This window comes from Phoca vitulina, unplaced genomic scaffold (assembly GCF_004348235.1).
Source record: "Phoca vitulina isolate PV1807 unplaced genomic scaffold, GSC_HSeal_1.0 scaffold40, whole genome shotgun sequence".
Taxonomy (NCBI): Eukaryota; Metazoa; Chordata; class Mammalia; order Carnivora; family Phocidae; genus Phoca; species Phoca vitulina.
The window spans coordinates 23,011,462-23,034,374 of NW_022589743.1; the positions used below are offsets into that span (position 1 = coordinate 23,011,462).

The 22,913-nt window shown below is 48.5% G+C and overlaps 1 protein-coding gene across 1 annotated transcript in view; it reads left to right on the forward strand.

The window, feature by feature from the left end:
- Positions 1-5,291: 5,291 nt before the first annotated feature.
- ABR (ABR activator of RhoGEF and GTPase) overlaps positions 5,292-22,913 on the forward strand; it is a 170,924-nt gene continuing 153,302 nt past the window's right edge. Inside the window, exon 1 of the mRNA XM_032429018.1 lies at positions 5,292-6,470. Within this exon, the coding sequence (XP_032284909.1) occupies positions 5,423-6,470 (1,048 nt within the window). The 5' untranslated portion in view covers positions 5,292-5,422. The remainder of the gene's footprint in view (positions 6,471-22,913) is intronic.

The following is a 22,913-nucleotide window of genomic DNA, read 5'->3' on the forward strand; positions in this document are numbered from 1 at the left end:
GAGCCGAAGGCAGATGCCCAACCAACTGAGCCACCCAGGCGCCTCTTATCAAGTTAAACATACAGTTGTCATACAACCCAACAATCCCATTCCTGTGTGTGTTTTTTTTCCCCTGAGAGAGATGAATATGTATGTCCACACAAAGACAACCCAAATGTCCATCAACTGGAAAATGGATGAACAAATAGGGGTGTTTTCATAGTATGGAATATGACTCAGCAGTAAAAAGGAAGGAATGATCTAAACTTTACCAACTCTCGGGTGCCTGGGTGGCTCAGTTGGTTAAGCGACTGCCTTCGGCTCACGTCATGATCCTGGAGTCCCGGGATCGAGTCCCACATCAGGTTCCCTGCTCATCGGGGAGTCTGCTTCTCCCTCGGACCCTCCTCCCTCTCATGCTCTCTCTCTCTCTCATTCTATCTCTCAAATAAATAAATAAAATCTTTAAACTTTACCAACTCTCTTAATCTCATCAAACCATAATCCATTTATCTGCAAGATGATGATAATACTTCTATCACAGCATTTATGATAGAGGTTGAAACTGATAAAGTACATTAAAATGCCTACTCTCAACCCTGGGGGGAAGAGGGAAGGGAGGAATGAAATATAAATACACTTAACATAGATGAGACTCAAAAACATTATGCTAAGTTTCAGCACTCAACCAAACACCACAAACTGCGGTCATTCATAGAAAACTCCAGAGAAGGCAAAACTATAGTGACAGAAATGACAGAAAACTGGTCATTTGGGACTGGGAGCCAAGAAAAGGGATTGACTGCAAAAGAGCAAGAGGGAACATTTTAGGGGCTCCTGGCTGGCTCAGTCGTAGAGCTTGTGACTCGGGGTTGTGAGTTCGAGTCCTATGTTGGGTATAGAGATCACTTAAAAATAAAAATCTTAAAAAAAAAAAAAAGATGGCATAGGGTAGAGGTTCAAGGGTCCAGGTGGAGTCCTAATCATTCATTCATTCATCATTCATCATTCCTCAGCAGACGTGTACTAGGTTCTGGCAGTTTGGCACTACGTCAGGTACTGTGGCAGTTAAAGGGAGAAGAATTGCCACCAGGCTAGAGCCAGGATTTCCTCAAGGAGCCATGGAATTAATTACAGTGTGGTGTGACCAGTGCTGGAACCAAGGGAAATCCCTCTGCAGGTCAGCATGTCTCACTGGACCCACGGTAGGGAAGGCTTTAGAGAGAAAGTCACAGGGGAGCTGGGCTTTGCTAGGTGAAAAAGGATCTCACCGGGTAGAGGAAGAAGCAGCCTGGCGAAAGAAGACACGAGAGACCAAGGAGTAACTGGGGGAATGGTGACACACCTGGCGTGGCTGTCATAGGGGGCCTGGGGAGGCTGGAGGGTGTCTTCGGGGGGAGAACAGAAATGGAAAGCAGGGAAGGACACAAGGACCTGGGGCAAATAGTTTAGTCAGGAGATTATCCCAGAAAGCGGAAGTGAGAGAGACAGACAAGAAGGGAAAGTCAATAGAGAGTTCATTATGGATTGGTTACCACTGTGAACCACTGGGGCTCATTCCTGTTGGACCACTGAGTCAGAAATGCCCTCCAAAGAAGGAGCCTGGGGCATTTATTAAGCAGCTCTCATTTCTACTGTCCCTGGGATGCCCGTGGGGATATTAACATCTGCCTTAGAAGCTTCCATCTGGGATGCCCTTGAGAGCTTTGAAACTTTGGGAAAAAAAAAAAACAAACAAACCAGGGCAGAAGGTGGGAGAATCGTAGGGGTGGGGGTATTTGAGGTGAGACCACAGCAGCCCATTGGAAGGATCCGCTGCAGCTGCAGTAGAAATCTAAGATGGACCAAAGGGAGATGGCATGGGACCCAAAAGCTCATAGGGAGACTCAGATTAAGGGACTGAACGGGTGCAGCCAGTGGAAGAAAAAATTCAAGAAATGGGGTTGGAAAAGTAGGCTGGGGGTCAGAGGATCCGTTGTGAAGAGTCTTATATGCCAGGTTACAAAGTTTAAACTTTATTTGCCAGACCCTGGCACCTAACAGGTGCTCAATAAATATAGTTCTTAAAAGATTTATTTATTTATTTATTTATTTTAGAGTGAGTGGGTAGGTGGGGGAGGGGGCAGAGGGAGAGGAGAGAGAGTCTTAAGCAGACTCCCCGCTGAACGCGGAGCCCCATGCTGGGCTCTATCTCACGACCCCAAGATCATGACTTAAGCTGAAACCAAGAGTTGGATGCTTAACGAACTGTATCACTCAGATGGCCCTACAGGGGCTCAGTAGATATTTATTGAATGAATGAATGCTAATGACAGATGCACCTGGACCAAACCCTTGCGAATCTACTGGGCTTTAGAATCCAGTAGACTAGCTGTGTGACTTCTAACCTCTTTGATCTTCTATTTCTCTCTCTCTCTCTCTCTTTCTGAAGTAGCAACAATAATACCTTTTTATGGGGTTGTTGTGAGGAATTAGATGAGATCAAAGATGTATGGCAACTAGAAGTATGGATTCAATAAATGTCAGCCACTCTACCCCTGCCCCCATGATGACCCAAAGTCAAGTAATAAAGCTGAACTATCCACCAGCTAGAGACAATGAAGGTTGCTCCTGGGATCTGTTTACAGAAGATGTATGCTGGCATTTCCAGCTATATTAGTCCTCGTGGAAAAAATTAGTGGTATTAGTAACAACTTCCTTGGACCAAAAGGGAATCATGCTGCTGTTTTAATTAAAGGACAGAGCTGAAACTATCCTCCTAGGGAATTTACAAATTCAGAAATTGATGTTTGTAGTAACTTACAGGGTTTTTTTTTTCCTTTGTGCATTTAAATGTACATATCGAAACATCTTCCAATCAATATGCTGTTGACTGGGGTCATCCATCCTTGCTGTGCTGCATTTCTCTCCCATTCTGAAATTTTAACAGAAGCCAAGATGCTTGTGGACTCCATTTGATGGAATACCCCTGCCCTGGCTCTCAGTAGGCATTGGGAGCTCCTCAGTCCTTCCCAGTAGACAAAAGAGATTGTGGCAGCCTCTGGGGAGGCAGGGAGAGACTATGAAGCTAAGGTGGGAGAGAAAGCAGCTTGAGGAACTAGGTGAAGGACTGAGAAATCACACAAACTGGGGAATACTCAATTAATGTATTTTAAAACATATCCATTCCTTCAGTTTGGCACAAGACAAACACTATGATGAGTCATGCCACTAGCACACCAATTTTTTTTTTTTTAAGAGAGAGAGAGAAAGAAGAAAGGATATTGGGAAAATGAGTAAACACAGACTTTGTCAGGAAGGAAATTCCAGAGTTGAGAAGCCTCTGCGGGAAGCACATCTGCTCCTAGTCTGGAGTGATTCACAACTGGAGAAGCTGAGCAGGAGCCACAAGGTGGAGATTCATTCATCTGCCTGCTCATTCATTCATTCATTTCTTTCATTCAACAATGATCAGTTATCTCTCTACCACTCTCTGCAAGAAGAAGCAAGAATACAAAAGTGGAAAAGACACAAACCCTACCCTTGAGGGCTCTAAAAGTAGAGGAAAAATATCACTAATAGTTATAATAAATTGGAGCAAAGGCAAAGATAAAGACGTGGAGGAGATGCAGTGGTGGCACAAACCCAGAAATGTCTTCTCAGAGGTGGTGATCCCTTAGCTGAGTCTTAAAGGTGTTGGAATCCCCTAGGCAGCAGGGAATTATGCCTGTGTGTAGGGATGGGAGTAGGAGGAAAAGTCACTCGTAAAGAGGGAGACGTCTTTGAGGCCAGAGTGGAGTTGACAATTCTAAAGCATAGGAGGAAGGCAGAGAGGTGGGCTGGGACTATGTGTGGGAGGACCTCCTGTGTGCAGAGTCTAGGCACCCGCCTGTAGGTAATGAGGAGTCACTGGAGGGTTTTGAGTAAAAGCATGGCACTATCTCATTCATGGCTAAAAAATATCTTCCTGGTATCTTAGCAATAGCCAGCCTTGAAGGATGGGCTGAAAGGGATTGAAGAGTGGGAGTAGGATAGCTTGTTCAGACAGTTCAGGTGAGAGGCAAGTAGCAGGTGGCTAGAGGGAAAGTGTTGCTGAGTTTATCTCTAGGCCACAAAGGGCAGGAAGAATTTCCAGCTGCCAAGTCACTAGTCTCTTAGAATATCAATTTCCTCATCCTTAAAATGAAGGAAACGTGAATCACCAATAAGGTCCCCCGTTGCAGCAAGCACGAGACAGTTCATCAGGACCTCGCTCTGCAGACACTGGGGCCTCACCGGAAACCCTGAAAAGAGGAAGGGCAAAGTGCTCTGCAGCCACGTGCAGAGGGGAAAAGAAGCGGGAGCCCCCCATCCACTCCACCGCGAGTGCCCAGGCACCTGTCCCCAGCTCCTCCTTTCTATTCCTCCCTAGGGGAAGTGTGTGAGGCCACAAAGAGGAGGTGGAATGGAGGGCCTTCTTAGATGCCCAAGTGTCTAAGGCTCCTGCTGCCATGGTTTGATTCGGTCAGGCGGCAGTACTCTCAGCTTTGAAGTCACAGGGGCCTCTAGCAGAGCCACTTGGAGCTGTCACCCTTGCCCATTTCTCCCCTGGAAAAGCTCTAAGGGAGCATTGGAGAGAGTGCTTTAAAGGGACTCGCAAAAACCAAAGTTCACTCCCCAGTTTTGGTTTAAACAGCTCTGTGATCTTGGACAGGTTAGTTCAAGGCGCTCAATAAATCCTGGGTAGGGGTAACCCCGCCGGTCAGCAGACCGCCCCCTTTGACACCTGCCCTCGCAGCCGCGCCACCTCGCCTTTCCCCCACCTTCTCCTTCCCTGTCCAAGGCGCCGCGCTGGCTCTGGGCAGACGAGGCTGCGGAGAGCCGGGCGGCGGGAGGTTGGCTGGGAGCCCAGGGCGCCCCCGCGCGCTCCCTCCGCGGGGCTCCCGCCTCCCCCGGCCGCGCGGCCCCGCGCTCGGATGCAAGGAGCCGGCGCGGACAGCGCGCGGCTGCGGGAGCGGCGCCGCCGAGGCGGCGGGGAAGGTGCGAGCCCGGCCTACAGCGGTCAGCTCCGCGCGTCGCGGGCGCTGCTCCGGGGCGCGCCAGCGGGGTCCCGGCCGGGCGCCACCGAGGCTCCGCCCCCGCCGCGGCTCTCCCGCAGCCCCCAGCCCGCGAGGCGCCCGGTCGGGCGGCAGGAGGTGCAGACCGCCGGCTCGGCGCGTCCGGCCCAGGGCGGGCCCAGGGCCCCCAGACGCCCGCCTCCGCCGCGGGTGGCCGCTTACGTCAGGGAGGCGAAACCCAGAAGAAGGAAAAAAAAAAGGCACAAGGGCGGAAGGGGAAAAACTTTTATTTTTTTCCTATTTTCTTCTGGGGCTGAAGTGAAGGGCAGGCGACTGCGCCAGCGCGGGCTTCCGGGAAAAGCCCGGCGCGACCCCAGCGCGGGGCGCGCGGCAGAGCCGGGCCCGGGAGGCCCGAAGGGGCGGCCGCCATGTGGGACCCTCAGGACTTCGAGCGCCACTGGCAGGCCGAGTTCCCCGGGGAGGAGGCGCCAGTCATGCGGCTGGACTCGGTGCTGGACATGGAGCGGGAGCTGGAGCGCTGCAAACTCAACCTGAAGCGGCTGCAACAGGTGTTGGCTGAGGAGAAGTTCAAAGTCTCCTACCTGCAGGCGGCCCTGGCCGGGGAGAAGCGGGACCTCGGCTGCGGGCGCTTGGAGGGCGGAGACGGCGACAGCCCGGGAGCTTGGGCAGAGGAGCCGGCGCCGGCCGGGCCGGAGCGGGCGCCGCCACCGCGCGAGAAGGAGGTCGCCGCGGGCGGCGGCGGAGACCCCCCAAGCCCCTGTGGGTCGACCCCGGGGGTGGCCGCGAAGGCCGAGACTCCTCCCTCCGCGTGCCGGGACCTTCCCACCTGGCCCGGGCCGGCGGGGGCCGGGGGCGCGGTGCGCAGCTTGACCGCCGCCATCCACCAGCAGCTGCTGCAGGCTCGCCTCCTCTTAAGGCCCCAGGAGGACCACGCGCCCCCCGGCCACGATGACACAGCCCCCGGCGCCCAGGGAGACGAGTCGTCCTCCGGGACCCAAGCGGGGCGGGGCTCGGAGGAGGGAGAGCCGGACGCCTCGGTCGCAGATGATGGGGACAACAGCAGTGACCACGACTTCGAGATGGTGGATTTGAACGAGAAATTCGTCCTCGGCCACTTACTCGTGACCCCCTGCCGGCTCGGGGCCCGCGATGAGGCCGAAAAGCCGGCGCGGGCGGGCAGCCCCCATCGCTGGATGCACCTGATCCCCGGGGGCTGGCGGCCCCAGCTCCGGAGCCGCGACCTGGAGCAGCTGGAGGCGGAGGCCAAGGACGGGCGGAGCTCGCCCCTGGCGGCGGAGGAGCACCCCCGGCGCGGGGCTCGCGAGCACCTCTCCCCGTGGCGGCGCAAGAGGTTCCTGCGGGTGCCGGAGCGGGACTCGCCCAGCCACAGCTCTCCCGAGAGGGGCAGTGACTGCAGCCACAACAGCTCGGACCACGAGGACGGCTTCTCTGCAGGTAGGCGCACCCTCGCGCATCCCCGGGGGCTCCTGGCCCCTTCCTGCACCCCTTCCTGGCACACCTTGCTGGTCCTGTTTAACCTCAGGCGCTTGGGAAGAAGGGAGATAAAATTTATCTGTTTACCTTGAAACCACTTGTAGAACTGGAAGAGAAAACAAAAAAAGATTGTGCAACATGATTTCGCCTTGGGCGAGTTTATGAAAATAAGCAGTATGGCGATGCCAGGGGGTGATGGAATGGTGTGCTTGGCTACGCCACGGGAGGAATCTTTCACTTCGGGCCTCAGCCCTTATGCTCTGACTATAGTAACATCACCGCCCTCCCTCCAACTCATCTTCCACAGGTCGGTCAGATTCCTTTGCACCACAGGATAGTACCTTTCTCTGCACAAACTACAGTGGCTCCCCATTTCCCCCAGATTCCTTGATGTGAAAGTTTAAATCTTGCACGTAATTCTCTGAACTTCTCCCTCATCTTTCCCAGCCTCTATCTTGTGTTCTGGCCAAACTGAAACATCCTGTCACTCAGGGAAAGGTACATAATCCTCACTGCCCCCTCCCTTTGCTGGCTGCCCCCTTCCTAGAAGGCTGCACCTGATCTGTCAGCTTCCAGGAGCCTGAGTGGGAAGGGGAGGGCATAGAATCATAGTTTTCAAGCTGGCCTGGTGCCCAGAAATCATGTCTTGTGCAATATCTTCCTTTGACAAAGGAGAAAGCTGAAGCTCAGAAAGATTAAGTGCTTGTTGAAGTGAGTTGAGAGCCCCACTTGGGGCTTCTGTCATTTGTTGTTTCCCCTGACATCTGCCCTCTATTTTGAGGACAGGACCTGGTCCTAGCCATCTTTGAATCCCCTTGTGGCAGTCAGTATGGTGCCTTGCACATAGTAAGTGCTCACTAAATATTTCTTGAATAAATGGATGACTGCGTGGAACTGAATGTCTCCCAGCCACCCAACTCCTCATAGGTCAGGGAGTGGGAATGGGGCTGAGGAGGAAAGGACAGATAGGGATGTGAGGATGGCCTGTGACTGCTCCTTTGCTGCCCCTGGAACCGTCAGAGTCTCCTCAGTCCTAGGGAAAGCATAAATTGATGTCTGGCTGGGTCAAATCGTGATCAGGAACTTAAGATGCCTTCCTGCTCGGTGAAGGAGGAAAAAAAAAAAAAAAGAAATCACTGACGCTGGGATTGTTCCAAAATCTCCATTATTAGATCTTATCTGGGTGAGTTTGCATTTGAATGAAAAACTGTCCACTTTGCTAAAAGCACATTTGGAAGGTCCATCAAGTCATCTGTTGTGATCAATTACACTTATTCATTAGCAGAGATTGGCTGCTTTTCCCATAGGTAATGTTTTTGCTGCCCATGCTAGTAACATTTTTATGTGCCCCTTTAACTTAAGGGAAGAGTCTGAAGATTTCACTCTAGTGCCAAGTTCCAAATACTGAATGGCAGCTACCCAAGTGGCCCAGAGCTGCTTCAGAGCTGGCTCCAATCCCATCTTCCCAGAGACCCACATCAATCACCCCTTCAGGTATGCCCAATGCACTGGATTTTCCCCAGGGAGTTATTTTTATTTCTGTGTGGCGTCTCTTCTCTCCCTAAAGGCATTCTAGCACAAAGAGCATCTTGATGCAGATTAGGAATTAGCATTCCCTCTGGCCTCACGAATTACAAAAGGTGCCTGCTCTGGGTGGACCAATGATAAAAAGATTCTCATCCCTCTGGATTAAAGACTCCGGCCCAGTCACATGTCTGGCATTTCTGTGGCTTTGGCTAGTGGTGCCTGGGCTGTATTTTAGGCCTCACTCCGGGACCCCGCTGCAGGGCAGGCTTGTGGATAGAACCCCCTGGACAGCTGTTGTCGGGGGCCCTGCCTCCAAAGCCTCCCCATGAGGAAGTGGCTGGGGTGGACATGCACATGCATACCTGCATGCGCACACATACGTGCACGCCTACACACGTATACACATGTGCACCCAATCACGTACATGCATGCATGTGCACACGGTCTTGGAGAAAGAGCCGACAGACATACAGAAAGTCACTAGAGTGGATGGACTAAGGGCAGGGCTTTTCACCCTCTGGGTGGTAGCCCACTGAAATCAGTGTAGTGGGGAATGAAAGCACCGAGAGGCTTTCCTCAGCAACTCTTGGCCATCGTGCTTTATTTTTCTCCGTAGCACTCACCAGATTACCGCTTCAGATGCTACAATTTTGCATGTTGATCTTATTCACTCTCTATCCAGTAAAATGCAAGGTCCAAGAGGGCAAGGATTTTTATCTTTTTCATCCACTGACATAGCCCCAAAGCCTAGAACAGTGTCTAACACATATTAGGTATTCCATAAATATTTGTTGAGTGATATATTTTTTTAAAGATTTTATTTGTTTATTTATTTTTGAGAGAGAGAGAAAAAGCACAATGGGGGGGGCAGAGGGAGAAATAGACTCCCTACTGAGCAGGGAGCCCCATGCAGGGCTCAATCCCAGGACCCTGAGATTGTGACCTAAGCCGAAGGCAGATGCTTAACCGACTGAGCCACCAGGCGCCCAAGTGATATATTTTTTAATAGGATGGAATAGAAGAGAAAACATGGGAGTGAATTGCCCGTTGTAATGGTGAGTATTTTCTGTTTTAAAACTTTGTTTCATTTATGTATAAATGTGTGAGTGTATATTGGGTCCTGATGTAGAATCTATTTCTTGCTGTGGATTGGACAGAAAGGTTTGAAAATGCAGATAAAGACTATGGGCTTTGTAGCTAGACTGCTCATGTGAACTTGGAAGAAGTTATTTGAATTTTCTGTGTCTCGGTTTCCTCCTCTGTAAAATGAGACTAATAAGCACTGCTTACATCATACCGTTGATATGAGTAATAAATGGGATTTTGTTTCTAAAGGGCTTTGAACACGTCTTGACACGTAGTAGGTACCCACAGTGTTAACTAACCATGACTACAGGTCATTTTCTTTGAGTTGATGCTTCAAAGATTCTCATTCCCAGACCATTCCGAATCACAGGTGGTTTGGTTTTCTATGAGGCATGTGTTGTTTTCCTAGCTTGGCTCTGGCTCTTTCTAGAAACTTCCAGGAGCAGGGCAGGACCCAGGGCCAAGTCTTGGCTCATGACGCTCTCTTTCTGGCTTGGCCCTCATGTTTCTCCTTCACTAGCAATCATGCCCATTATTTGTATTCAGAGATCCTCAACTGAAGGTTGGGTTTTATCGGGCCATTTAGTCTCGAGGTCTTAAGGAGAGAGAGCCACGTGAGAGGCACATAAAAAGGCCCAGAGGGAGAGATGCCCCCCTCCTTGGAAAAGGTCTATTTTCTCTTATGAGAGGTAGATTCCCATCCAAAGACACATTTGGATCTGTTTCTACCCATAATAGCCAACCCTGAGTATAAGTTAGAATGCCAGTTCTTTTTTTTTTAAAGATTTTATTTATTTGACAGAGAGAGCGCGCGCACGAGAGAGAGCACAAGCAACAGGAGCAGCAGAGGGAGAGGGAGAGGGAGAAGCAGGCTCTCCACTGAGCAGGGAGTCCAACTTGGGGCTCGATCCCAGGACCCTGGGATCATGACCTGAGCCGAAGGCAGACACGTAATCGACTGAGCCACCCAGGCGCCCCTGTGTGCATTATTATGATTTGCTTCATTGCTGAAGTCCCCAGCAGACCCCTGTCCATCTGCTGCTGGGGTTAACCCTCAGGGCTGCTACCCACCCATGGGGCTCCTGGGTGGACTTGGCCTCACAGGGGAGCAGACCACCTGCTGTATTTTAGATCTCCCCTCTTCAGCAGGGCACTCTTGGGCAGACACAACTGCATGTCCACATGCGGAGGCCACGTGGTGACATGCTTCCTTACCCCTCCTGCCATAGAGGTTGGTCGACATTTCCTTCTCGGGGCTTCTGCCTCTCTTCTGGAGCCTCTGGCCTCCCCTGTGCCACATCTATACTCCTTTTGCACCAAAGTACTCTCTTCTAGCAAAGCCCATAGGTGGCTTTTCAGCGTCAGGCATCCTCTTGACTGGCAAACGATTCATCTGATATTCTGGTTGTAGTTCGGATGACAAAGTAAATATCATTAGTATTTTAAATTGGCAGCATTTTCTTCTTGCCTTAAACTCTGCTCTATGGAGGGCAAGTGGTCTCTGTTTTGGCTGGCCCTTGAAATCCTTCATTTGTTCATTCATCTGCTCCACTCAACAAGAATTTATCAAGGTCTTACTTCATGCCAGGTCTCTGTTAAGGCCCAAGACTGCAAAAGTCGGTGACCTGCCTTTATGGTTCTCACTAACTCTTTGGCTCCTGGGGTAGATAAAGAAACAGCTTTCCATCAGGTAACTTGGTACATCCTGAAATGAATGACTAAGGACTGTTCATCTGGATCTTCAAGAGTCTAGAAGAGGAAGAGATCTTAGAGTACATCTACTCCTGCCCCTCTCCAGACAGAGCCCCTGAGACCTAAAAGTAACCTCAAGGTCACACGCTTATGACCCTCAAGGCTGGGCTCATGAGCCAGGACGAGGCTCTTTCCATTGTCCTGTGGCCTTTTCTTTCCTAGAATTTGAAGCAGAGAACTCTAAAGACATAAGTTCTGTCAAAGTCATGGTGACAGGAACAGTAGGCCACCTCCTTTAGCCTCCTAGCCATCTCAGGGGGTGGAAATTACTAGTGCTATTTTATAAGTAAGGCGCTGAAGCTAGGAGAGGTAAAGAAATGTACCCAGAGTCAAACAGCTCGTGATGGAATCAGCTTGAACTCAGGGCAGTCTTACAAAAATCACACTCTTTAACTTCCAACATGTAGTGCTGTCCTCAGCCAGCTCTAGAATTCTAGATTTCTGAACTTGGGAGGCCCTGCCATCAGATTCTGCCAGGCTGCCAAAGGAGATTTTTTTATTTTTAATCTGCATGTGCAGTGCACTTCCTATTAGGTACTCATGTTACCTAAATCATTTGTAACCGGATGGGTTTTTTCCCCCTTCCCTCGAGTGACTGATGAGATTTTAGCTCCAGGAAGAATTCCTTGTGTTCAGTGGTTGTATCTGAATAACTTAATTCAAAGTATTGAGTTTTTGGCCTTAGCTGTGATAGAGTATATATTTTTTTTCCATTCCCTGGTGCGGAGAGATATTAAAACACTCTCTGAGACACATGAGCCGCTGGTTGGCTGTGATTCATTTATCACTGGAGTTGACATTTTGTCACTGTTTGCTTGGTTTCTCAATGCTTACTTCCATCCGCCCCTCACCCCCACCATCTTAGCACTATCTACACCTCAGGAGCACTCGACCAGCCAGCCAGGGAGTATGGGTGGGTTTGTTTAACAAGTCCTTCCTCCTCTACACCTAGTAAACACAACCAAGACTCAAAACTTTTCTTTTCCTCATCTATTTGTTTTTCTTCTGGTTAAGAGAGTATTCACAAAAGCAGTTGACTCTATACTTGGTTCTGGGTCTTTATGTTTGAAAATCAGGATCTTGACCAATTTTCCTGGCTTTGAAAAAATGGGACAAACACATTCCTCATCTGACAGATGGAGTTGTTGGGAGCCAGCTTACAGGGTTGTGAGGCTTACATTGGTAAGTTACTGACTCTCTCTAAGCCCCAGGTTCCTTGTCTGCCAGATGCAGGTGATGACAGGACTATGTCATAGACGTGTCATGAAGCATAAATGAGATAAGTGTGTGGAGAGTGCATAGCCCAGGGCCAGGCACATAAGCATTTAATAAAGGTTGGTGTTGTTGTTATTGTTCTAAGTCCAGGCCACAGCTCATACTCCTGTCTCTTCATATAATGAAGTTCCCCCAGCCTCTTCTTCTGCCTCTTTCTCTCCTTTCTTACTCCCTCCAGGTCCACAGGTGTTTTGCTCCTTTGGAGGGAGACAGCTTTCTTCTTCCTTTTTTTCTTTCTTTTTTTTATATAAAGATTTATCTATTTATTTTGGAGAGAAAGAGGGAGAGCATGCGTGTGGGGAGGGGCAGAGGGATCGGGAAAGGGAGAGAAGCAGACTCCCTAGTGAGCACAGAGCCTGCCATGCCATGGTGCTCCATCTCACAACCCCGAGATCATGACCCGAGCTGGAACCAAGAGTTGGACGCCCAACCGACTGAGCTCCCCAGGCACCCCAAGCTTTCTTATTGCTTTGTGGTCCCTGGTCCTTCCCCAGTCAATCCCTGTTTTCCCTGACATCTACAAAACCATCATCTGGCTTCTCTTTATTTCCTACTCTCTACCCACTTGATTTTAGCCAATGCTCATTCCTGCCGGTGTCTTCCCCTTTGCTCTTTCTGGCATTTGAGATGCCCCTCCATCCCCACCCACCCTTCCTTTAAAGCCTGGCTTTTCCGTGGAAACTTGTGTTAGTTAAGATATGGGTTTGCTGCATATGACAAAACCCACAAAAATAGTTTAAGCAAAATAGAGATTTATTTCCCTTTCAAGTAAAAGAATGCCAGAAGCAAGCAGTCCAGGGAGAGTATGGTGACTCCATGATCATCAGGAATTTGGGCTTTTTTGTATTCATGCTTTTCTCTCTCAAGGTTGCCTCATGGTCCAAAATAGCTGCTGGAAATCCAGCCATCACACTCATGTTTCAGATGAGAATTAGAAGAAAGGGAGGAAGGACACATGAGTGAGTGGCAGCTGTTGGTCTGCCTTTTAAGGCACTTTCCTGGTAGCCTCTCCTAACAATTTCTGTTTAGATCTCATTAGCCACCTCTAGCTACAAGGGAAGCTGGGAAATGTAGTATTTTATCTGGACATACGGCCACCTCAAATAAAATAGGGGCTCTGTTACAAGGAAAAATGGAAGAATTGATATTGAGTAGGCAGCTAGCAGCCTCTGGCACAAGCCTTTTCCAACTACTCCAGCCCATCTTGTGGTTCTTAGAGTGAGCCCCACACTCACACAATTGTCTTATTATTGTGCCCTCTATTAATTCATTGACCCAACGAACAAATGATGACTGATCCACTGCTCTGTGCAAGGCACAATGCCTTTTATATGTTTACTGTGAAGTGTTGCTTTCCAACTCAGAGGTTAGCTTGGCTGCTTGAGAGCAGGACCCCAGCTTATCCCTCTTTTTTCCTCCCTCACAGTATCCTTCACGGGGCTGGGCACAGGACAGGCACTTGATAAGTACCTGGTTGATTTTGGAATATCACAAATGGGAAGTTTGGTGAAAAAATAAATCGCCTGCCTCGGTACTAGGCTGGAAAATTCTGGTTGTGTAAGGCTTGTTTCTGGCTCATTGTGGTTTTGGGGAGCATGGGGCACGGGTCATCTCTAAACATCAGGGCTGCGCTGCATAGGCACATGGACTTGTCCAGGTGTGGGGAATGGCTTGGCTATTTTGGAAACCGGACGAGTTTGTATACCAAACTAGAATTACAAGCAGAAATCTCTGTGCCCACCTGATTTTCTTTACCACCACTCTGCGCAGCTGTATTTACACCACACGAGTCTTGCTCAATATCTCTGCACCGCATAGCTGCAGATTCAGCCTTCAGTCTTTCTGCAGTGAGTGTGGGCTTTGGTTCCTGTTGCTGTCTTCCCGTTTGAGCCTTGCTCTAGTCTGCCTGAGACGAGGCTGTCTGAAGGGAGCTTGCCTGGAGCTTATGTCACATCTTGTGGCTGCTGAGAAAATGATTGTTTTAAAAATTTCATTGGCCACTTAGGAGGAGAAGAACCTGAATATGTTTAGCAACTACTACCTGCGAGGCGCTATGTTAAGTGTTTAACTTGCATGATCACATATAATATATGTGAGAATATATGATCACATATAACAGTCTACTGTTCTTTACCACTGTTCTCATTTGGCAGAGGAGGAAACTGAGGCTCTGACCAGTGACCTCACAAGCCCAGGTTCCCTTAGGGCTCAGGGGTGGGGTTCTTTCTTTCTCCTGTTTAAAAAATTAATTAGTTATTTTTATTGGGAGATAATTCCCATCGTATATAACTCACCCCTTTAAAGTGTACAGTCGTGAGTTTTTAGTAAAGTCACAAAGTTGTGCGACCATCCCTCGCCTCTAATGCCGACCATTTCCGGGGGGTGGGAGGACAGTGTTTGAGTCCTGGGCTTCTCCTGTAACCACACCAGTTCCTCTTCTAACTCACCCCATGCAGTGACTTAAAATAACTAGGCCCGATCTGGGGGGACATCAGGGCGCGTTTGGGTGAGATGGGGCAGGAAAGGGCCATCGCTTCTTCAGTTGCTTTCCCGTCATTGCGATGGCCCTGGTGCCCCTTTGAGTTCCCTCCCGGGCCGCACCCCACCCTGTCTGTGTTTCCTGGACTTTGGGTAGGGGGGCAGAACACCCCCAACTTGAGTTCCATGAGCACCCGTCACTCCTGCCCTGGGGTTGTGGTTGGCAGGGTGAGAGGCGCCCTTGCTCTGACCTGTGTCTTATTTGCCTTTGTAGCCCCAGAATGTCACAGCACATATAGGATGTGCTCCAACAATGTTCATGAATATCTAGACTTTGATTTCATTGCCCCTGATGTAAACCAGTGCAATAACGTCTTGTTCTGCCTCTGGCCTCAGCCTTTCTCCTCCAGCCCCCCTCCCCATGGCTTCCACATGAAAGCCAACAGGATTGCTCTTGCCCCTAAATCTAATTATGCACCCCCTGCTTGCATTCTTCAATGACTCTCTGCCACCTACAAAGTAAAATCGGAGCTTCTTAGATGCAAATGTACCCAGCCATTTGTGATCCGGTCCACCCTCATCTTCGCCCTCCCCCACCCCATACAGTCAGAGGCTTGACGCTCTAGCAATACTGAACTGCTTGTAGTTTCCAAACATACCTTGCATACTTGTTCCCCTGTGTGTGCCACACCCTCTCCCTGGAATGCCCTTTCCATATTTGCCCATAGGACAAAGGACTGTTCATCCCTCAGGTCTCAGCTAGGAGGCTACTTCATCCATAAAGCCTCCCCTGCTTTCCTGGGTAGACCTGAGAGCTGGGGGTCAGTTAGGCGTGCACTTGGCTGCAGATAAGAGAAAACTGCCGTAATGACTGTGGTATGCAGAATAATGGCCCCCAAATATGTTCAGGTCCCAATCCCTGAAACCTATGAGTATGTTACCTTACAGGGCAAAAGGAACTTTGCAGGCGTGATCAAATTAAGGACCTTGAGAGGCCCTGGAATGGCTCACTTGGTTAAGTGTCTGACTCTTGATTTCAGCTCAGGTCATGATCTCAGGGTCGTATGATCAAGCCCCACGTCCGCACTCAGCATGGAGTCTGCTTGAGATTCTCTCTCTCCCTCTGCCCCTCCCACCACTCGGGCACACTCTGTCTGTCTCAAAAAAAAAAAAAAAAAAAATTAAGGACCTTGACATGGGGAAATAATTCTGGATTATCCAGGTGGGCCCAATGTAGTAATGAAGGTCTTAAAAATGGAAGAAGGAGGTAGAAGAGGTCAGAGTGATGCAATGTGCTAAGGACTCAACTCACTGTTGCTAGCTTTGAAGAGGAAGGAAGGGGACCTTGAGCTAAGCAGTGTGAGCAGCCTCTAGAAGCTGGAAAAGGCAAGGGAACTAATTACCTTCTAGAGCCTCTGGAAAGGAACCCAGCCCTGCCAGCACCTTGATTTTAGCCCAGTGTCAGACCCTGTCGGACTTCTCCCCTATAGATAATACATTGGTATTGTTTTAAGCCACAAAACTTGTGATAATTTGTTAACGGCAATAGAAACTAATACAATGACTTGACCAGATAGGGATTTGTTTTCCTCCAGTCCTAAGAACTCCAGAGGCAGGCTTTCTGGGATGGCTTAGCAGTGTAGTCAGGACCCCAGACTTTCCCCATTATGTAGCAGAAAGGTGTTTGTCCTCTTGCCTGTTGCCTCAGGGTTAAAAAAAATCTGCTGCATCACCAGATGTGTGCTCAGGTTTCAGAGAGGGAGTAGGGTGCAGAGGACTGTAGTGATCATACTGGATGTCCCTTTAAAAAGCTTTCCCTCAAACCCTACCCAGCAACTGCTGCTTTCACGCTATTGGCCCAACATCACAGGGCCATAATCAGCTGCAGGGAGGGCTGGGGGGACCAGGGGTTTCAGCTCTTCAGCCTCTGTTGTAAAGAACATTAAGGAGAGGGTGCCTGGGTGGCTCAGTTGGTTAAGCCACTGCCTTCGGCTCAGGTCATGATCCTGGAGTCCCTGGATCGAGTCCTACATTGGGCTCCCTGCTCAGTGGGGAGCCTGCTTCTCCCTCTGACCCTCCCCCCTCTCATGCTCTCTCTCTATATCTCATTCTCTCTCTCAAATAAATAAATAAAATCTTTAAAAAAAAAAAAAAAGAACATTAAGGAGAGAAGGAGATTGTGATTGGCTTTTGGAAAACCAGCCCAATGTTAGTCACACAGTTCTTCCTTGCACTTTGTACATTTACTCATTTGAGCAATTATAATACGGTTTAAAAACGTTTGCCTCTCTGTCTCCCCCCACTGGATTCTAAACCCTTAAAGCTTACGTGTGTTAGAAAAGGACTACTTTTTAAAATTCTAGTCTCCCTGCCCCTAGCACAATGCTGATGTATTGTATTTGGAGGTTTTTTGTTTGTTTGTTTGTTTGTTTGTTTTAAAGATTTTATTTATTTGAGAGAGAGAGAGAGAGAACGAGTGGGGGAGGGGTAGAGAGAGAAGCAGACTCCCTGTTGGGATCATGACCTGAGCCGAAGGCAGAGCCACCCAGGGGCCCTGGTGTATTTGTTAAACAAATAAAAGAATGATTGTGTCTTTTCAAGAATTTTGTGGGATTTGGACCATCTGGGCAGACTGTTGGGGTCTCTAAGCATTTAAAGACCTTTTACTTTTTTCTCCTCTTCTTCCTCCTCTTTGCTTTTAGATTTATTTATTTATTTTGAGAGAGAGAGAGAATGTGTGCAAGTTGGGGGGAGGGGCAGAGGGAGAGGGAGAGAATCTCGAGAAGATTCCCCACTGAGTGCAGAGCCCCACGAAGCAGAGCTCCATCTCATGACCCTCAGATCACAACCTGAGCCAAAATCAAGAGTCAGACACTTAACCTACTGAGCCACCCAGGCACCCTTTCTTTGCTTTTATCTTTATCTCTTCCTCCCCCTTCTCCTCTTTTGTGGGGGGCCAGTAGGACCAGCTGATAAGACACATTCTAGAACCATTATTCTCAAGGGCTGTGGTTTTTCTTCCTGAAGCCATTTTCAAACTTCATATGCCCCCGAGGAGATTTTGACATGTGCATTTCTAGCTTACTACCCTGTCTGCCTGCTCAGAATCTGCTGTGGGAGGTTGTTGTTTCCTGAAGGTGGACAATACAGGAAAAAGATAATACTCCAAACCTGACCAACTCATGGAGACCTGTGCTAGTCGTTAGGACTGTAAACTAAATATTTTGATTCCCTCTTGCTTCCAGGAGCACGGTAGGTAGGATTACATTCCTGGTTCCCTTGAGATTGGGTAGAGACCGTTGCTTAGTTCTAACCAGTGAGTTTGAATGGAAGTGATGTGTGCAACTTCTGCCGCAGAGCATTTAATGCTGGTATGAGACCTCTTTTCCCTTTGCTACTGGAATGTACAGATGGTGAGTGTTCAGTCAGCCTGGGTCCTAGAGGGAGGGCAGTACAGAGCAGAACTCCCAGGCAATCCTCAGTGGACATGCACTAGAGTGAAAAATAAAGCACTGTCATTGTAAGCCACTGAAATGTTTGGTGCTCTTTGTTACTACAGCATTACCTAGTTTGTCCTGACTGATACAAATATCTGACTTACATTCATAAAGAAGAATGGCTCTTTGGAACTTCAGAAATCAAAGTATTTTCCTCAAAACTTCTAAGCTCCTGGGGCACCTGGCTGGCTCAGTCAGTAGAGCATGTGACTTTTAATGTCAGGGTCATGAGTTCAAGCCCCACATTGGGCATGGAGCCTATTTTTTAAAAAAAGAAAGAAAAGAAAGAAAGAAATGCAGAATCTCAGGCTCCACCCTGAACCTGTATTAAAACAAAACAAACCTCTGAGTTGGTCACTAAGACCAAGGGGTAGCCATAGCTGTTTGTGGGTATATATCAGAGGGTGGGTCTCAAAAATGTGAAAAACAATGTTAGAAATGGCTAAATTGTTTCACCATTGTTTTATTCGGTGATTTGCTAGAAAGATTTATAAGACTCAATAGCAGATTATACTCATGGCTAAGATTTTTTTTACAGAGGATACAGAACAAGAGCAGCAAGAAAAATATATGTATGGACAGACACAAGAGAGGTCCAGCATAGGCTTTGATGTCCTTCCTTGCCTGAGGCCGTGTGGGAGTGCCCTCTCTCTAAAAGCAAACTCAAAGACATAGGTGGAATATCTACTCCCAACGAGTGGGGAGTTGTTTGTAGGGAGTCTGTTTGAGTCTTAGGGTTTGAGACTATTATTGGGTGCTGGTCACATGAGCATATCCTGATAAATAACCAGCCTTGGCAACCAAAAATAGGAACCCCAAAATGAAACCAAATGTACAATCACCAATCTTGATATTTGTGCCAGAGGACCAAACACGCCATCACAGCATGGTCCACTGTTCCAGGTGCAAAATCATGAAATCACTAACATCGTGAAAAGGATACTAGAATTAAAAACCGTGGAAACCTATCTTGTCCACAATGTCATTGATCTGGTAGTATATTCACTTTATTTGTGAGGGTAGAAGGCCTAAACGTCTGAATGCTGAGATCTCTGATAAATGTGATTTCCTTGGGGATTTTGCACAATGAGGGTGCTGCTCAGAAAAGTTTCAGAAGTGCAGTGCAATTTTTCAAGGTCTTTGTTAATTAGACTTTGGGAGCCAATACTGGCCACCTACTCACCACTTACACATTATTTCAAAGGCAGATTTGTAAGCAGAAGTTTGACCATCTGTAATTTGGGGACCACCTGACTATAATGAAATGGTTTTGCCATGCTGAGTGTTTATTAGAATATAGATTGCACACATACTTTATCGCCCATGAAACTGAGTATTATTATTCCCATTCTCTACTAATAAGTCTAGAAACATTGAGTCACTTGCCCAAATCACACAGCTAATAAAGGACAGAGCTAGGATTGGAACCCAGCTCTTTCTGGGGCCAAAGTTACTCTAGTACAACCCACCACTAACTCTTTTTTTTCCTTTTTAAGATTTTATTTATTTATTTGAGAGAGAGAGAGCATGAGCAGGGGAGAGGCGGAGGGAGAAGCAGACTCCCCGCTGAGCAGGGAGCCCAACATGGGGCTCCATCCCAGGACCCTGGGATCATGACCTGAGTTGAGGGCAGACGCTTAACCGACTGTGCCACTCAAGCGCCCCTCTTTTTTTTTTTATTTTATTTTGAGTGAATGCTATAACCCACCATGGGGCCCCAACTCCCAACCCTGAGATCGAGAGTCACATGCTTTACCAACCAAGCCAACCAGGCGCCCCCCTACTACTAACTCTTAATCTCTCTAGGCTACATCTCCTCACCTGTAAAAAAAAAGGTGATTAGACTAGAGGTTTTCCCGGCCTAACCTTTATGAGCCAGTAAGTTAGATGAACTGGTAGTCTGGACCAAGTAATAGTTAAGAGCCTGGCTTTGAATCAGAGAAATCTGGGTTTGGATATACTATGTAGGCCACTTGTTATTTGTGCCCTTAACCAAGTCACTTCACCCTTCTATAAACCTATTTTCTATTCTGTACAATGGAGATGATTATACTTCACCTGGTGTTGTAAAGACTAAATGAAATAATGTACAGAAAATATGTGGCACAGCGCCTGGCATCCAGGGAGCTCTGTGTAAAAGCAAACAGCCACTAGTATGATGGTCAAGAGTGTACTGTCTAGGACCACATTGCCTGGGTTCAAAGTCCAGCTCTGCCACTTCACTGTTAATTTTTTTGTGCCTCAGTTTCCATATCTGTAGACAGAGTGATAATAACATGATATCAATATCAAATTAAGTTGGTGTAAAGATTAAATAACTTAATATATAAAGCTCTTAGAAAAGCACCTGACACACAGTATACAATGTGTGCTGGTTAATTTTACTGTTATCATCACAGTTATTACTGGTTTGGCCATACGTATTGCTGAAATAGTAAGGGTGAAAAATGGTACGTGGCTCCTCTTGTTGCCTGGGCATATCCTTAACTGAAACCCAAGGCTTCTGGAAATCCTGCAGTTTGAATAGTCCAAGAGCTCGAGCAGCGGAGCATCCAATTACGGATGCCTCACAGCTGCAGCCCAGGGAGGAAGGTGAGGCCTCGGCACTGTCTCGCTGAGGTTGGTCCTATTATGGAGAAAGCCCTGCTTTGTATGCAGCTGCCTTGTCTTCAGTTTGGCTGCATAATTGCGCCTTTTTGTTTCATTATAAAGCATCTTGAGGAATTCAGAGCCCCCCTCCCGCTGATAGCAGTGAAAGCCCCAGAGTGTCCGTCTCTAATGAGCCTCGGACGCTCTGATGGCCCTACCAAGGCAGCCAGGCAGGGAGCACGCACACAGGCCCTGGCCGCTAGCCGCCGGCTCCCTTTGAGCCCCGGCCGCCACTCCGGACTTCATTATGGGGCTCCCTGAATACCCCCAGGATCCTCCATGCCTGTCCTCATTGTCTCAGAAGGGGACGGAGCTGCTTCCTTGAATGCTGGGCTCGTTGGTAACCTTTGTGGGCCAGCAGTGAGAAAACAGAAATTAATTATTCATATCCATGGGCCTGAAGGAGCTGCTGTTTGCAGAGCTGACTCCCCTTCTGGCTGCCAGACTCAGAACTCCCCAGGGCCTTTGAGCAAGCGGGAGACGGCACAGCCCTGGGAGACAGCTACCCTGAGAGCCGGGTAGGCAGGTGGCCGGCCCTGGGTCACATGCGGTCTGCCTGGGCACTTTGTTGGGGCTGCAGAAGCTTGAAACAAAAGGGAAACAATTTGAAATCCGGAAACTTTCCATAAAAATCTGGATTTCCGGCTTTTCTTGAAAGATGGGAAGATCTCAGGTACCTGTGGAAATCATCAGGTTGTGCTGAACAGCTGACCCCTTCAGACCGGGCATGATTTTGCTAATCGCCTCAGCTCTCGTCTGGTCCTGTTTTCCACTCACATTGTGAGGGGTGTGCGTATCCTGTAGCGAACAAGCAAGACTCTGGAGCTGGACTGCCTGCCTGGCCTCCTGCCTCTGCCACGTACAAGCCTTAGAACCTTAAGCAAATTGCTTAACTCCTGTGGGCCCCGGTTTCCTCATCTGCAAATTGGGGGTTATATTAATAGCTTGCCCAATAAATGGGTGAGAACCGAGTGAGTTAGTGTAAGCGCTTAGGGCTGCCTGTCACATCATAAGCGCTGCTTAGGTGATGATAGCTACTGGCCTAGTGTTTTTGGCCTCTGAGATTATAGTCCTTGTCTTAAAGAGTTTTCCATGGAAGAAGAAAATGTTATTTCTTTCCTAGTGTGCGTCTTCACTCACTAATAAGTCTTTCCTCCCTCCTCCAGCCCCTAATCTCAGCACCTTGGAGTAAGCCATCAGAATAGTGCTACCCGGTGTAACAAACCAACTCCAACATGTCAGCGGTTTAAACAGCTGAAGTTTCTTCTGGTTCTCGTGACAGTGGATGCAGGCATTCCTGATGCGCAGGTTTGCTTCCCGTGGTCCACTTAGAACACAGGTTCCCAGGCTCTTGTGCATGGGCCCTCCTCTAGGTCCTGGTAGTTCTCAGCTTCCAGAGGGTACTGGGCAAACAAGAGAGGGAAGACACACATGCTTCTTAACTCTTCTTAACCCAGAAGTGATACCCATTTCTTTTGCTTGCATTGCATTGGCAGAGACAAGGCCTGTGTCCCCTCTTAGACTCAGGGGTCCTGGCAAGTGTGGCCCCTAACAGGCAGCTGCTTCCCTGCGACAGCCATGCTCTGGGAAGGGGGCTGGGGCAGGAATCTTTGGTGGACCCTCAGCTGCCTTTGCCACCACAGTCATAGTAAAGACGCCCCAAATCAACATCTCCCCGGGCTTATTTCTTTGTTGCTACTTTTAGCTCAGGGAGGGTGACTGCCTTTTTGTTTTTTGTCTGGTTTACTGTGGGAACAAGGAGGGAAACAACCTTTTTATTTTTATTTTAGTTTATTTTTTTTAAGATTTTTAAAATTTATTTGACAGAGACACAGCAAGAGAGGGAACACAAGCAGGGGGAGTGGGAGAGGGAGAAGCAGGCTTCCCGCCGAGCAGGGAGCCCGATGCAGGGCTCGATCCCAGGATCCTGAGATCATGACCTGAGCCGAAGGCAGACGTTTAACGACTGAGCCACCCAGGCGCCCCCAACCTTTTTATTTTTAATTTCACACTTCAAATTCCTATATACCATAAGAGCATTGATTTAGGGTATCAAAATTAGATTTGGGCAGTAACATTTCATCTGAGTTACTTATTTGGAGAGACAGGCAACTTAGTCATTGTGCTTATATATTCATTG